The sequence below is a fragment of the Oncorhynchus clarkii genome, chromosome 25, assembly GCF_045791955.1.
Source record: "Oncorhynchus clarkii lewisi isolate Uvic-CL-2024 chromosome 25, UVic_Ocla_1.0, whole genome shotgun sequence".
Classification (NCBI taxonomy): Eukaryota; Metazoa; Chordata; class Actinopteri; order Salmoniformes; family Salmonidae; genus Oncorhynchus; species Oncorhynchus clarkii.
This window is the reverse complement of record NC_092171.1, coordinates 15671679-15688214: the sequence shown is the minus strand read 5'-3', so window position 1 is coordinate 15688214 and position 16536 is coordinate 15671679. Positions and strand designations below refer to the sequence as shown.

Here is a 16536-nt window from a genome sequence, read left to right as displayed (position 1 = left end):
CGTAAATCAACAGAGGTGGGTTTTGGTTGTAACGCACCAATCACGAGTCTTGTTGGGTTCAAGGGTTAAAGGTTACAAGATGGCGGCGACCAAACGAGTGCTGTATGTTGGTGAGTTGGCTACTCTTTGCAAAAGATTTTGTACGTAGTTACTGTGTAGTTGAAATAAACATATCTTAGTAATCTCCTGGCAATTAAGCTACACATTATTTATGTGTAAAGTGGACCAGTCTGTGAATAAGCTGGCTAGATAGTTAGCTAGTTGCAGGCAGCAAGTGTGAGTAACGTTAGCAATTTAACGTCTATCAAGCTGTTGGTTGTTGTAATGCCCCATTCGTGATATTATATGAACACCTTTAGTTATAAAAGCTTGAAAGAGCGTTTTATCTGATTTGAATCGACTCATAGTAAACTAACTTGATTGTGTGTGCCTGTTGTGTTGACAGGTGGTCTCACAGAAGAGGTGGACGAAAAAGTGCTGCACGCGGCATTCATTCCGTTCGGGGATGTCACAGACATTCAGATTCCAATAGACTATGAAACAGGTCAGAATAAATGGCTTTACCATTCAAATTTGGCATAAACAATCAGCTAAATCAGTAAAAAGAAAGTAATCTATCCGTCCTGTCTACTTAGCCGGAGCAAACTGCTACTGTTTGTAGATGAAACCCTGAAGTTTAGAGCAGACGTTAACGTCTCATGTTATTGTTTACTTTGCAGAGAAGCACAGAGGATTCGCCTTCATTGAATTTGAATTGGCAGAGGTAAGTTTAATGAAAACCTCAATGTAAGTATACAAAATTATGTTGGAGATGCTAGCTAGCATGGATCGCGGTATGCTTTAAAAATTATTTTACATACATTTAGGGTCATTTTACATAAATATCATATCGTACAGTATTGTGATTTTTAGACATGGTTAACAACGTCCACATTCATGTTTTCAGATTTATTATGTATTTTGATCACATTATTGACGTTTAGTGAAAATTGATTTGATCACTGCTGTGTTTTGTAGAATTCTAGCATTGCGCCCGTTGTTTGTCGAGTCACCTAACATCCTAATCTAGGGGTATGGTGGATGGTCATTAGTCATCATGGTGATTGTGTTGTACTGGTTTGCTGTGATTGTCTTTCATCCCCCTCTTCATCTTCCACAGGATGCTGCAGCTGCTATTGACAACATGGTGAGTGTTTGCTTCCCACTAACAAATTGGTTTAACTAACAGTGATTTGCATTATCCCTTGTTTTGATAGTATGTACTCTGAGACAGTGACTCACATGTTTAAAAGCTGTGGTATTGGACAATTCTCATTGATGCATGTTTTCCCTCTGTTTTATTGACAGAATGAGTCAGAGTTGTTTGGAAGAACCATCCGGGTCAACATTGCCAAACCTATGAGGATCAAAGAGGGCTCTTCTCGTCCAGGTGAGTGATATGCGTTAGTCTCTCTATAAAGACTTTAAACTGTCCCATGGCTTTTAAATGTGGTAAAACCGCTAACTGTATACCATTTCCTCAGTTTGGTCGGATGATGATTGGCTGAAGAAGTTCTCGGGAACGACTGTCGAAGACGCTGAGGTTACGGAGTCCACTGGAGAATCAGCCAAATCAACAACAGCAGATGTAAGTTGACTGTGTGTTCCTGCCTGTCTCTCTGCGAGTGTAGTACATTGCATAGTATCATATTATGATCTAAAAGCCTGACACAATAATATATTATCATTGATTGCAGGGCGAGCCCCCAGCCAAGAAGGGCAGAACGAACCCCCAGGTTTACATGGACATCAAGATTGGCAACAAGCCAGCAGGGAGACTGCGCTTTCTGCTCCGAGCAGACATTGTTCCTATGACAGCAGGTATCTATGCTCCTCCTTGTTATAAAGTACCAGGGACATTTCTGAAAATAGAACACTTAATCATTAGACTTCAGGGATTATTTAGGGATATTCAAATAAAATTGTATTTGTCACTCTGTATACAATAATAGTTTAACATGATTTTTGAATTACCCCACACATACAATTATCTGTAAGGTCCCTCAGTAGAGCAGTGAATTTCAAACACAGATTAACTACAAAGACCAGGGAGATTTTACAATGCCTCGCAAAGAAGGGCACCTATTGGTAGATGGGTAAAAATTAAAAAGAAGACATTGAATATCCCTTTGAGCAAGTTATTAATTACACTTTGCTGGTGAATCAATACACCCAGTCACTACAAAGATACAGGCGTCCTTCCTAACTCTGTTGCCGGAGAGGAGGGAAACCGCTCAGGGATTTCACCATGAGGCCAATGGTAACTTCAAAACAGTTACAGTTGAATGGCTGTGATAGAACTGAAGATGGATCAGCGTTGTATTTATTCCACAATATTAACTTAATTGACAGAATACAAATATTAATCAGTGCACTAAAGTAATGTGGCAAAGCAAGTCACTTTTTGTCCTGAATATGAAATGTTATGTTTGGGGCAATCCATTACAACATAATACTGAGTACTTCTCTCCGTATTTGCAAGCATAGTGGTGGCTGCATCATGTTATGGGTATGCCTGTAATTGTTAAGGACTGGGGAGTTTTTCAGGATTAAAACAAATCTACGGAATGGAATTAAATCAAATCACATTTTATTTGTTGCATGCGCCGAATACAACAGGTGTAGTGACGACCTTACCGTGAAACGTTTACTTATAAGCCCTTAACTCTTATTTTTCTTAAAACAGCATTGTTGGTTAAGAAAATATTTACTAAATAAACTAAAGTTTTAAAAAATGATATACAAAAAAAACACAGTAAAATAATGACAAGTCTATATACGGGGTACCGGTACCATCCACAGGCAAAATCCTAAATGAAAACCTTGTTTAGTATCCTTTCCACCAGACACTGAGATTAATTCACCTTTCAGCAGGACAATAACCTAAAACAAAAGGCCAAATCTACACTGGAGTTGCTAACCAAGAAGACAGTGAATGTTCCTAAGTGGCTGAGTTACAGTTTTGACTTAAGTCTACTTGAAAATCTATGCTAAGACCTGAAAATCGTTGTCTAGCAATTGTCAACCAATTTGAATAGAATAATGGGAAAATGTTGCACAATCCAAGTGTAGAAAGCTCTTAGACTGCCAAAGGTGCCTTTACAAAGTATTGACTCAGGGGTGTGAATACTTATGTGAATTAGATATCTGTGTTTCAAAAATTCTGTGAACACTTTCACTTTGTCATTATGGGAAACATTTTGAAACATTTTGAATGCAGGCTGTAACAACATTGTGGAATAGGTCAAGGGGTATGAATACATTCTGAAGGCAGGGTGAAGTGACTGGGTATCAGGGCGTATCAAATCAGAGCTCCTATGTAAAGCAGGAAACATGCAGCTAGTCTGAAGTACTGTATGCTTGTTAAATAGAAGGAGCATCCCCTAAAATCTCCAACCCTCTCGACCCTGATATCTCCTATAGAAAACTTCCGCTGCTTGTGCACACATGAGAAGGGCTTTGGCTTCAAAGGCAGCAGTTTCCACCGCGTCATCCCTCAGTTCATGTGTCAGGGAGGAGACTTCACCAACCACAACGGTACTGGGGGCAAGTCCATCTACGGGCGCAAGTTTGACGATGAGAACTTTGTCCTCAAACACACTGCTGCAGGTGAGACACGCCCAGGTCTAAATGGCTGTCTGTGAATTAATGTGTAGAGTGGTGAGGAAGTGCACGAGTGGCATTGCCATACGCAGATTTGGTTGAATATGGTTTCTGATCACAATGCTCTCCTCATGTGTAATAGGTCAGCTCTCAATGGCTAACTCTGGAGCAAACAGCAACGGCTCTCAGTTCTTCATCACCTGTGATAAAACGGATTGGCTGGATAACAAACATGTGGTGTTTGGAGAGTTGATGGAGGGCATGGAGGTGGTCAAAGCCATGGAGGTAAGTGGAGGAGAGGGACATGCATGGAGGTGGTGAAGGGGAAGAATGGTCCTATAGGTGGTTACAGACTGTGAAGAAGTTGTGTACTAAGACTCTCATGTTGTTTTCTGTCCCCACAGGCAGAAGGAACAAAAGAAGGCAAGCCCAAGCAAAAAGTGATCATTTCAGACTGTGGAGAGTATGTTTGAGTTGAAGTACAGAAGAGTGACTGTTGTATCTCTGTGTGACTGAATGTTTGAGAAAAATGAGCAGTGTCAGACTGCAGAATTGTTAAAAGGGCAAATGTTGTATCATGTACTCCAGTTGCCTATGACTCATCTGCTGTACATGGATTGTTCCTGTTGGTTCTACCTTCTCTGTGATGTAAATATTGCAAACACTTTTTTTTATAATGAACATGAACAGCTTCTGTGTCAATTTCACATTTTCCAGATGTAAAATGAAACGTTTTGTTGTATTTCACAATTCTGTACCAACATCTACTCACTATAAAATTGACCTGTTTTAGATTAGAATGTTTTTGGTCAGGTATTTTCTCTGCTATTTTTTTAAATAAAATGTCTGAAATGAAAGCCTATGTTCAGCAGCTCCAGTCCAAATTATACTGAACTAAAATAAACGCAACATGTAAATTGTTTCATGAGCTGAAATAAAAGATCCCAGAAACGTACCATTTGCACAAAAAGCTTATTTTTCTCCTTTAGTGCACAAATTTGTTTTACATCCCTGTTAGTGAGCATTTCTTGTTTGCCAAGATTATCTCACACCTGTCAGGTGGATGGATTTCAACAAGCTGATTAAACAGCATGATCATTACACAGGTGCACCTTGTGGACAATAAAAGGCCACTCTAAATGGTGTAGTTTAGTCACAACAATGCCACATGTCAAGTTGAGGGAGCATGCAATTGGCATGCTGACTGCATGAATGTCCACCAGAGCTGTTGCCAGACTGTTCATTTCTTTACCATAAACCGCCTCCAATGTAATTTTAGAGAATTTGGGAGTACGTCAGACCGGCCTTACAATTGCAGACCATGTGTAACTATGCCAGCCCAGGACCTCCACAACTGGCTTCTTCACCTGCGGGATCGTCTGAGGCCAGCCACCCAGACAGCTGATGAATCTCTGGGTTTTCACAACTGAATAATTTCTGCACAAACTATCAAAAACCATCTCGGGGGAAGCTCATCTGCATCATTGTAGTCCTCACCAAGGTATTTACCTGACTGCGGTTCGGAGTCGTAACCGACTTCAGTGTGCAAATACCTTTGATGGCCGCTGGAGAAGTGTCCTCTTCACGGATGAACCCCGGTTTCAACTGTACCTGGCAGATGGCAGACCGCATGAATGGCGTGGTGTGGACGAACGGTTTGCTGATGTCAACGTTGCGAACAGAGTGCCCCATGGTGGCTGGGGGGTTATGGTATGGGCAGGCATAAACTACAGACAATGAACACAATTGCATTTTATCGATGGCAACTTGAATGCACAGAGATACCATGACGAGATCCTGAGGCCCATTGTCGTGCCATTCATCTGCCACCATCACCTCATATTTCAGCATGAGGCAAATGCTGATCCACGCCCCTACTTTTTCTAATGTAGACTATACAAAAGTATGTGGAAACAAGTTAAAATGAGTGGATTTGGCTATTTCAGCCACACCCGTTGCTGACAGATGTATCGAATTGAGCACACCGCCATGCAATCTCCATAGACAAACATTGGCAGTATGTCTCAGTGACTTTCAATGTGGCACTGTCATAGGATGCCACCTTTCCAACAAGTCAGTAAGTCAAATGTTTGCTCTGCTAGAGCTGCTGCAGGGAAAACTGTACGTGCTGTTATTGTGAAGTGGAAAAGTCTAGGAGCAACAAAGCTCAGCCACAAAGTGGTAGGCCACACAAGCTCACAAAACGGGACCGCCGAGTGCTGAAGCTTGTACCGCGTAAAAATGCAACACTCACTACTGAGTTCCAAACTGCCTCTGGAACTGCTTCTGGAAGCAACGTCAGCACAAGAACTGTTCGTTGGGAGCTTCATGAAATGGGTTTCCATGGCCCAGCAGCCGCACACAAGCCTAAGATCACCATGTGCAATGACAAGTGTCGGCTGGAGTGGCGTAACGCTCGCCGCCATTGGACTCAGGAGCAGTGGAAACGTTCTCTGGAGTGTTGAATTAAGTTTCACAATCTGGCAGTCTGACAGACGAATCTGGGTTTGGCGGATGCCAGGAGAACGCTACCTGCCCCAATGCATAGTGCCAACTGTAAAGTTAGGTGGAGGAGGAATAATGGTCTGGGGCTGTTTTTCATGGTTCGGACTAGGCCCCTTAGTTCCAGTGAAGGGAAATCTTAACGCTACAGCATACAATTACATTTTAGACCCCTCAAACTCAACTCTGGACCTCAAAGACAGTTCCACTGCATGTTTTCATTGTTCCCCTCTAATCAGGGACTGATTTACACCAGGTGTGTGCAATTAACCATCAGGTAGAATAGAAAACCAGCATGTTCCGGACCTCGTAGGGTAAGAGGTGAGTACCCCTGTTCTAGACCATCCTGTGCTTTTAACTTTGTGGCAACAGTTTGGGGAATCCTTTTCCTGTTTAAGCAGGACAATGCCCCGCTGCACAAACCAAAGTCCAAACAGAAATGGTTTGTTGAGCCAGGCCTAATCGCCCAACCTCACTAATGTTGTTGTGGCTGAATGGAAGCAATTCCCTGCAGCAATGTTTCAACATCTAGTGGAAAGCTTTCCCAGAAGAGTGGAGGCTGTTATAGCAGCAAAGGGGGACAAACTCCATATTAATGCCCACGATTTTGGAATGAGATGTTCGATGTGCAGGTGTCCACATACACTACCTGACCAAAAGTATCTGTGACCAACAGACTCATATCTTTATTCCCAGTAATGTGAAATCCATAGATTAGGCCCTAAGGCATTTATTTCAATTGACTGATTTCCTTAAATGAACTGATAACTCAGTCAAATATTTTTAATTAATGCATGTTTATATTGTAGTTCTGTACATTTAAATGGCCCGTGAAACCGCTCATCTGCAAGGTTCACGAGCCCCACCCGCCACACCTGAACAAGTTCATTGTTGCACGACAACATCGTTATGTGTGACTGACTGCTCCACCCACACGCCTGCGTTGAGAAACCGATTTTCATTGGTAGGGTCGCATTCAAAGGGTGTTTCTCCGTTCCTATTCGGACTGCAACTTCCCCGACTGAGTTTATGGTCCTTTTGTCATAGACATTTTGAAGTGTAAGTACATGATTTGTTTACATTTCCACCTGTGTATCAATACTAGTAGTGTAAGGTTATTAGATTACGATAGAGAAAGTTTGGGTTATTTTTCATTGGTTGAAGAGACTGCGTTCGGGAAAGGTTTTCTCTATTATTTTTCAGCGAACTCACTAGAATAAACAATTGGGGAATAAAGTACTGTAGTTGCTGCATAGCCTGTCGGTGTTAAGACCTACTCTGAACATTTAACTTGCCTTTTTGCAATAGTTAACTTGCTACTAAATATGAATCTTGTCATGTATTTTTAGGACATGGGTGCTTTTGCCATCCTTGATACATACACAGTATTATTCATCATTCAATCTAATTTTGAAAAAGACGGTAAGTGTGAAAATAGCTCCCAGTTATGCCTATTTATTGAGCATTTTACACAGGGGAAAACCAATTATGTGTGAATAAAAAATGGGAATAATGTACCAAGTCAGTTGTCCAACTGAATGTATTAAACTGAAATGGGTCTTCTGCACATTTCAGTTTAAACCCCTCTAAATCTGCCTTAATCGACATCCACGTCTTCAGCGCCCGGGGGTTAAATATATACAGGGCCAGTCAAAAGTTTGGACACACCTACTCATTCCAGGGTTTTTTTTTTTTTTTTTTACTATTTTCTACATTGTAGTATAATAGTGAAAACATCAACACTATGAAATAACACATTGAATCATGCAATAACCAAAAAATGGTTAAACAAATCAAAATATATTTGAGATTCTTCAAAGTAGCCACCCTTTGCCTTGATGACAGCTTTGCACACTCTTGGCATTCTCTCAACCAGCACCATGAGGTAGTCACCTGGAATGCATTGAATTAACAGATGTGTCTTTGTGGAAGTTAATTCGTGGAATTTCTTTCTTTCCTTGATGCGTTTCAGCTAATCAGTTGTGTTGTGACAAGGTAAGGGTGGTATACAGAATATTTAATTTGGTAAAAGACCAAGTCCATATTATGGCAAGAACAGTTAAAATAAGCAAAGAGAAATTACAGTCCATCATTACTTTATGAAATGAAGGTCAGTCAACGTGGAAAATGTCAAGGACTTTGAAAGTTTCTTCAAGTGCAGTTGCAAAAACCATCAAGCGCTATGAAGAAACTGGCTCTCATGAGGACCGCCACAGGAAAGGAAGACCCAGAGTTACCTCTGCTGCAGAGGATAAGTACATTAGAGTTACCAGCCTCAGAAATTGGAGCCCAAATCAATATATTACAAGTTGAAGTAACAGACACATTTCAAAATAAACTGTTTAGAGAAGACTACGTGAATCAGGCCTTCATGGTCGAATTGCTGCAAAGAAACCACTATTAAAGGACACCAATAATAAGAGACTTGCTGGGGACAAGAAACACAAACAAAGGACATTAGAACAGTGGAAATCTGTCCTTTGGTCTGATTTTTGGTTGCAACTGCCATGTATTTGTGAGACACAGAGTAGGTGAATGGATGATCTCCGTATGTGTGGTTCCCACCGTGAGGCAATGGAGGAAGAGGTGTGATGGTGCTTTGCTGGGGACACTGTCAGTGATTTATTTAGAATTCAAGGCACACTTAACAAGCATGGCTACCACAGCATTCTACAGCGATATGCCATCCCATCTGGTTTGGGCTTAGTTTAATTTATTTTTCAATATGACAATGACACAACACACCTCCAGGCTGTATAAAGGCTGTTTTTACTAAGGAGTGTGATAGTGTGCTGCATCAGATGACCTAGCCTCCACAATCCCCCCGACCTCAACCAAACGGTGATGGTTTGGGATGAGTCTGACCGCAGAGTGAAGGAAAAGCAGCCAACAAGTGCTCAGCATTTGTGGGAACACCTTCAAAACTGTTGGAAAAGCATTCCAGGTGAAGCTGGTTGAGAGAAGGCCAAGAGTGTGCAAAGCTGTCATCAAGGCAAAGGGTGGCTACTTTGAAGAATCTCAAATATAAAATATATTTTGATTTAACAATGTTTTGCTTACTACATTATTCCATGTGTTATTTCATAGTTTTGATGTCATAACACCAGTTATGTTTTTGTTCACTCATACTCAAAGGCCATCTCTTCCACCTACTCCCTCTCTCTCTCTTCTATAGATGGCTGGAGGTAAAGAACACTCCAGAATTTGACTTGAGATCTCAACCAACAGTTTTCAACCGAAAAGGGTTTCTCACACCATCCTCCATCTTAACTTCCGTCAGAGAGGTAGATTGTGAGTCAGCTTCCCAATGAACTGGGCATTCCTCCAGGGCCTCCTCAGTGGGGTGAACAAGTACTCCACGGCATTCGGCCGTGTGTGGCTGTCCGTTGTCTTCCTCTTTAGGGTCATGGTGTTTGTCGTGGCAGCAGAGAAGGTGTGGGGGGATGAGCAGAAGGACTTCCAGTGCAACACGGCCCAGCCTGGCTGCCATAATGTCTGTTACGACCACTTCTTCCCTGTGTCCCACATCCGCCTATGGGCCCTGCAGCTCATCTTTGTCACCTGTCCCTCCTTCATGGTGGTGATGCACGTGGCCTACAGAGATGAACGTGAGCGCAAACACACGCTCAAATATGGCGAGGGCTGTCGGAAACTTTACAAGAACACCGGCAAGAAGCGCGGGGGGCTGTGGTGGACCTACGTCCTGACTCTGATCTTCAAGATAGCCGTGGACGGCACCTTTGTGTATTTAATCTATCATATCTACGAGGGCTATGACTTCCCCTCTCTCATCAAGTGTGAGCAGAAGCCCTGTCCCAACAAGGTGGACTGCTTCATCTCTCGCCCCACAGAGAAGCGCATCTTCACCATTTTCATGGTGGTCACCAGCCTGGCCTGTATCCTGCTATCTTTCTTTGAGATCCTGTACCTGGTGGGGAAACGATGTAAAGAGTGTTTCACCCAGATACGCCAATCACGCAACTCCACCATCCAGTCACGCCAGGTGGTCATGGCTACGTCTCTGGTGATCGGTGGCAAGAATCAAATGGAGTCCAACTCTCTAAAGTTGCCCAGCAAGGATGCCTCAGCCCCATCTTATACTCAAGGTTGGGGAGTAACTGATTACATGTAATCAGTCACATGTAACCTGATTACTAAAAAAAAAAAAGGTAATCAATTACATTACCAACAAAAATATTGTAATCAGATTACAGATACTGTTGATTACTTTTACATTTAGAAAAGATTTTTGGCAAAAGAAAATACATGAACACCTTTCTGTTTTCTCAATGACATTCAATTCAGCATTGAAAAAAGGTTTCAAGTTTAAGTTTGTTCCACCTGAGCGAGTCTGACCACAAGTGAAAGACCACTATGATGACACACCAAAAAGAGAGAATGTAAAGAAGTCGAATAACGAGTCTGGAGGCAATGAGAAGTATCTTCCATTTCTCTTCTGGATAGGCAAGACTTGGCCAGAGTTCTTCATTGTTCCTCTGTAGGCAGTGTTTACTTACCTTTGTGTTGATGACCGGTGTTTCCCCTCCCCCCCACTCCCGCACACTGACTCGGTACCGGTACACCCTGTATAGCTTCTTTATTGTGTTACTTTTTTAAACTTTAGTTTATTTAGTAAATATTTTCTCAACTCTATTTCTTGAACTGCATTGTTGGTTAATTGTTTTATTCGGCGCATGTGACCAATTTGATTACAACACAATCAAATTAATTCAGTCACTTTAAATAAAACATCCATCATTAGCAGAGTTTTGCACCAGGGCTGGGCTATGTGATATATTCTCAAGTTATTTGTTTGCTGTCTACCACACCTCACAACTTTACCGTTGTTATTTTTCGGAAAGGACTCAACCCTTGCCACACTGTGCCCACACCATTGCTGTTCTTATGCCCTGGGAAGTGTTACCTGTCTCATCCTCCATTACTAATAGCAGAGGCGGCTTTAGGCTTTGTTGTGAAAAGATGGCGCATACGTCAATATTGTCAGATGATGATAGATTTTTTGAATCCTTCTGGATATTGAGAGTGTATTTTTCGGGTCATGTTGTTTGTCAGTAGGATATGCACAACTATGGCTTGACTACTGACGATTCATTTCTGTGTTCATGTGTATGATAGATTATAAAATACATGCACTCTGCACAAAGCCAGTAAAGCGTGTTGATTTGAATGTGTTTCAGTAAACATAGTTGTTGATGATATGTCCCAGAATGTATATTACATGGATGCAAACAGTGAGGTCCACTTATAGGTATATTTACATATTTTTATCAAAGTGCAGTTGATCTATTTCACTTTTTTGTTTGTATATTTATACAATGCAATTTATGTGTTTTTCAAATAAATTTGATAAATACAATGACTGAAGTGCACAACAGACAGTATTCAAATGAAGGGTTTTTTTGTTCAAAGATTCTTAAATAAGGATCAAGACCATGAATAAAGTCCCTGAGTATGGTAGGAAAGATACTTTATTTCAGATTAATCATAATTTCTGAATTATACAGTATCAGTCCCATTTTACTCTCTTGTGACAGCCTTGGATGGTTTGGTTCTGGGTGCTGATATTAGTCCCATATCATCAACAGTGCATTAGTCACAGCAGTTATTCATGAAGCTCATTCTATATGGGGACCAGAACATATGAAGCACACTCTCATTGTATAAGAGGACCTGTCCATTTGTCAGTGGTGTAAAGTACTTAAGTAAAAATACTTTAAAGTACTACTTAAGTCGTTTTTTGGGGTATCTTTACGTTAGTATTTATATTTTTGACTACTTTTACCTCACTACATTCCTAAATAAAATAATCAGCTTTTTACACTATCAATTTTCCCTGACTCCCGAAACTACTCGTTACATTTTGAATTCTTAGCAGGACAGAAAAATGGTCCAATTCACACACTTATCAGAACATCCCTGGTCATCTCTACTGCCTCTGATCTGGCGGACTCACTAAACACACGTTTTGTTTGTAAATTATGTCTGAGTTTTGCAATGTGCCCCTGGGTATCTGTAAATAAAATAAAAACAAGAAAATGGTGCCGTCTGGTTTGCTTAATATAAGGAATTTGAAAATGATTTATACTTTTACTTTTGGTACTTAAGTATATTTTAGCAATTACATTTACTTTTGATATTTAAGTGTATTTAAAACCAAATACCTTTAGATTTTTACTCCCAAGTAGTATATTACTGTGTGATTCACTTTTACGTGAATCCTTTTCTATTTAGGTATCTATACTTTTACTCAAGTATGACAATTGGATACTTTTTCCACCACTGTCATTTGTATGAACAGAGGTTGGGTCCCCAGTTTAACACGTCAGCCAGAACTGTAGACCCCCCCCCCCCCCCCCAGTGGAGGAATTTGACCATCTCTGGGACAGGTTCTGAGTTGGTGACTCCTCTGTTTACATGGAAAGGAGAGAAAAGAAAAGGGATGATATGTGTAGTAAAGGTGAACACAGGGCTGTGAGGTGAAATCAAACAAGTTACTCTCACTTGGTATTCCAGAAAGAGGCATTTAAAGTTGTTCAATGATGTGTATGTTTTTGTCTTCTGTAATAGTCAACCAGGAATCAAGGACAGACCTTGTCTGTTGACACAGTGAACGTAATCTGCCTGTATCCTTTCTCTCTATTCAGCGTCTTGAGTCAGGACTTGTGGGTCTTTTACTGCGTATACAAAGAAAATAACACACCTTTGCAGTAGCAAGACTGTACAGGATTCTCTGTTAGTTCTGCCCCAGCTCCTCATCTTCTGTTTGTACACCGCCCTATAAGACAAGTACTGACACAGAACATTGGAGTATTTTTCCTGTTCTATTCTCTCAGCGTGTGGAGACATGCGCTGCACAGCGGTTGAGTCATGGGCTGCATTCCATCAGGTGTGCCCGTCCAACTGCCTGGATCAGTTGTCATTAAACTGGAGCCAAAAAGGAACTTTCCACTCCGTCCCTGTCTCCTAGACCTAGTACATAAATTACAGTAAGTGTTGCCAGGGAAGATGTTGACGTGTCTTATAAGAGGCCTATGACCATTGTAAAGATTCCTGAAGTGTGATATCTGGGAGGATCTTTTCTTACAATACCTGATGACAACTTTTAGTCTAGTGGTGAACCATTACCATCATGCCTCATTCTCAAAAGCTAGACAGAAGTCACATCCTTTGTCTATGTAGTTATGTTGAGCCCAACTGTCATATTGGCTGCATTTACACAACCCAATTCTGATATTTGTTTCCCTAATTTGTAATTTGACCAAACAGATCAGCTCTTTTGACAATCATTTGGCAGAATATCAGGATTTGTGTAAAACGCAGCCCTTGATTGAGCGACTAAAGGATTGCATTGATCTATTGGATGAGTCGTTGTGAATAGCCTGTGGAATATGAATAGAGGTAGAATACTTCTCCTTGGTGGATGTGAACAAAAGACAGAAATAGAAACCAGTTCAAGGTCAGGAATGTATGTGGGGGAGATTGCCCATTCACTGAGCTGAGACCTCTGATGCGTGGGCAAAGTGGATGAACAGTAAACACTAGTTGAGAGAGGTGTTATATGAAATTAAGAAAGTGTTTGATGTCATTGAAAGTTCACATCCCATGGGTACATACTTGTGATCCCAGTGTGTTATAATCCTGCAGCATTAGTACGTATCAGCCTGTATGAAATATAAAATATGTCAATAGCTCAGGTGTGTTTGTGTGTCTGTTTGAGAACATGGATGCTCAAATACATACTAGTTACACACAGTAAAGTTGAATGTACATGTAGGAACTGTACATTCATATAACATAAGCCTTTTTGCCTTTGTTGTTGTGTCATGTGTGGGGACATACAGTAATGTGATAGCGTTGAATAGAGGCAATCCTCCTCATAGAGCTGATATGTTCTGACATGTTTGGGGAATTATCACAAGTAGATATTTGATGATGTTTTCCATACACCACACATCTGGGATTTTTTTTTTTTTTGGCCCACAAATATTCTCCCAACAAAGATGTTCTTATGGCCATCTGAAAATATACTGATACTCTTTGTCCTGGGAACATCAACACAGCCATCCAGTAAAAGACATTGTGAACATCTTCTATGAAAGCTTATCTCCAAAGTTTGCTCATAAAAGTGGGTGGTTGCTGGTCGTATCAAGGAGAAAGGAGCCACAGTCCATTTCCTTGGAGATTTCGATTTGGGATGATCTCCATAGTAAGCAAAAACCTTCTAGTTCAGTCCATCCCTGGCCTCTCGATAACCATAAAGAATAAGAATAAGGGAATAAAGAGACAACAAAGGAAGGTCTCTGCATGTCAGTGAAACAAAAAAAAGTAAAAATAACATTTGTTCAATGAAAAGAGGGTAGAGAAACAATGAAAAGTCAGGTAACTTAAAAAAAAAACAACAATAGGTAATATGATAAGGAATTGCTGTGCCTTTATTAAAAAAGTTGAAAGGATGAATTCTCTAGCTGATTTGAAAGTGCCCCCCTCCCTCTCACCCACTGCCTCGCGCTTTCCGCTGGCCCACCTCTCGATTCAATAATAGAGTTGCCTTGCACCAGGTAAGCCTTTGATGCTTTCCACCAATCAGGTGTAAGGAACAGCAGCCAAACAAAACCTCGTATTCACCTCTGGGTGTGGCGGTCTCTTATGTTAGTGGAGGGCTGGAAGCATTCCGGAACAAGTTTCAACTGGAAGAAAGGACTGCATAGAAACAGGAGCTGGAAATCAAGACCAACACACAAACAAAACATGCTCAAGCTGCTGTTTCCTTATATCCATTTGTCCTGGGTTAAGTTAATGGAGAGATGGCCTATCAATAATATGATAATACCAATTTATTGTGTATGTAACTTAATATGTGTAGGTAGTATATACACTGCTCAAAAAAATAAAGGGAACACTAAAATAACACATCCTAGATCTGAATGAATGAAATATTCTTATTAAATACTTTTTTCTTTACATAGTTGAATGTGCTGACAACAAAATCACACAAAAATGATCAATGGAAATCAAATTTATCCACCCATGGATGTTGCAGGCAGCAGAATGTTCTCCACGGCGTCTCCAGACTCTGTCACGTCTGTCACGTGCTCAGTGTGAACCTGCTTTCATCTGTGAAGAGCACAGGGCGCCAGTGGCGAATTTGCCAATCTTGGTGTTCTCTGGCAAATGCCAAACGTCCTGCACGGTGTTGGGCTGTAAGCACAACCCCCACCTGTGGACGTCAGACCCTCATACCACCCTCATGGAGTCTGTTTCTGACCGTTTGAGCAGACACATGCACATTTGTGGCCTGCTGGAGGTCATTTTGCAGGGCTCTGGCAGTGCTCCTCCTGCTCCTCCTTGCACAAAGGCGGAGGTAGCGGTCCTGCTGCTGGCTTGTTGCCCTCCTACGGCCTCCTCCACGTCTCCTGATATACTGGCCTGTCTCCTGGTAGCACCTCCATGCACTGACAGACACAGCAAACCTTGCCAAAGCTCGCATTGATGTGCCATCCTGGATGAGCTGCACTACCTGAGCTGCACTACCTGAGCCACTTGTGTGGGTTGTAGACTTTGTCTCATGCTACCACTAGAGTGAAAGCACCGCCAGCATTCAAAAGTGACCAAAACATCAGCCAGGAAGCATAGGAACTGAGAAGTGGTCTGTGGTCACAACCTGCAGAACCACTCCTTTATTGGGGGTGTCTTGCTAATTGCCTATAATTTCTACCTGTTGTCTATTCCATTTGCACAACAGCATGTGACATTTATTGTCAACCAGTGTTGCTTCCTAAGTGGACAGTTTGATTTCACAGAAGTGTGATTGACTTGGAGTTACATTGTGTTGTTTAAGTGTTCCCTTTATTTTTTTGAGCAGTGTACATGACCACTACACTACATGACCAAAAGCATGTTGACGCCTGCTAGTCCAACATCTTATTCCAAAATCAGGGGCGTTAATATGGATTTGGTCCTCCCTTTACTGCTTTAACAGCCTCTACTCTTCTAGGAAGGCTTTCCACTAGATGTTGGAACATTTCTGCAGGGACTTGCAGCCTGGCTCGCTGTCAGCGTTCCAATTCATCCCAAAGGTGTTCGATGGGGTTTAGGTCAGGGCTCTGTGCAGGCCAGTCATGTTCTTCCACATCAATCTATACAAACCATTTCTGTATGGACCTCGCTTTGTGCACGGGGGCATTGTCATGCTGAAACAGGAAAGGGCCTTCCTCAAACTTTTGCCACAAAGTTGGAAGCACAGAATCGTCTAGAATGTCATTATATGCTGTAACGTTAAGATTTCCCTTCACTGGAACTAAGGGGTCTAGACCGAACCATGAAAAACAGCCCCAGACCATTATTCCTCCTCCACCAAACTTTACAGTTGGC

At 41.5% G+C, this 16536-nt stretch overlaps 2 protein-coding genes across 2 annotated transcripts; both read left to right on the top strand.

Moving 5' to 3' along the window:
• The first annotated feature begins 60 nt into the window (after nucleotides 1-60).
• On the top strand, nucleotides 61-4473 carry LOC139383474 (peptidyl-prolyl cis-trans isomerase E). Its single transcript, XM_071128029.1, has 10 exons — nucleotides 61-110; nucleotides 446-544; nucleotides 720-763; nucleotides 1160-1186; nucleotides 1348-1429; nucleotides 1524-1627; nucleotides 1737-1860; nucleotides 3463-3648; nucleotides 3785-3927; nucleotides 4047-4473. Exons 1-10 carry the CDS (start codon nucleotides 80-82, stop codon nucleotides 4113-4115), a joined length of 909 nt encoding a protein of 302 aa, XP_070984130.1. The 5' UTR covers nucleotides 61-79; the 3' UTR covers nucleotides 4116-4473.
• Nucleotides 4474-7113: 2640 nt separating this feature from the next.
• Nucleotides 7114-12200, top strand: LOC139383932 (gap junction beta-4 protein-like). Its single transcript, XM_071128547.1, has 2 exons — nucleotides 7114-7203; nucleotides 9320-12200. The coding sequence occupies exon 2, from the start codon at nucleotides 9452-9454 to the stop codon at nucleotides 10274-10276; it is 825 nt and encodes a 274-aa protein (XP_070984648.1). The 5' UTR covers nucleotides 7114-7203; nucleotides 9320-9451; the 3' UTR covers nucleotides 10277-12200.
• The last annotated feature ends 4336 nt before the right edge of the window (nucleotides 12201-16536 follow it).

Bases quoted from the DNA above. Each gene is read 5' to 3' on its own strand.
- LOC139383474 (XM_071128029.1), top strand. From the start codon at position 80: ATGGCGGCGACCAAACGAGTGCTGTATGTTG. The intron at 545-719 runs GTCAGAATAAAT...TTTACTTTGCAG, and splicing joins TCCAATAGACTATGAAACAG to AGAAGCACAGAGGATTCGCC. The intron at 1,187-1,347 runs GTGAGTGTTTGC...TTTTATTGACAG, and splicing joins CAGCTGCTATTGACAACATG to AATGAGTCAGAGTTGTTTGG.
- LOC139383932 (XM_071128547.1), top strand. From the start codon at position 9,452: ATGAACTGGGCATTCCTCCAGGGCCTCCTCAGTGGGGTGAACAAGTAC.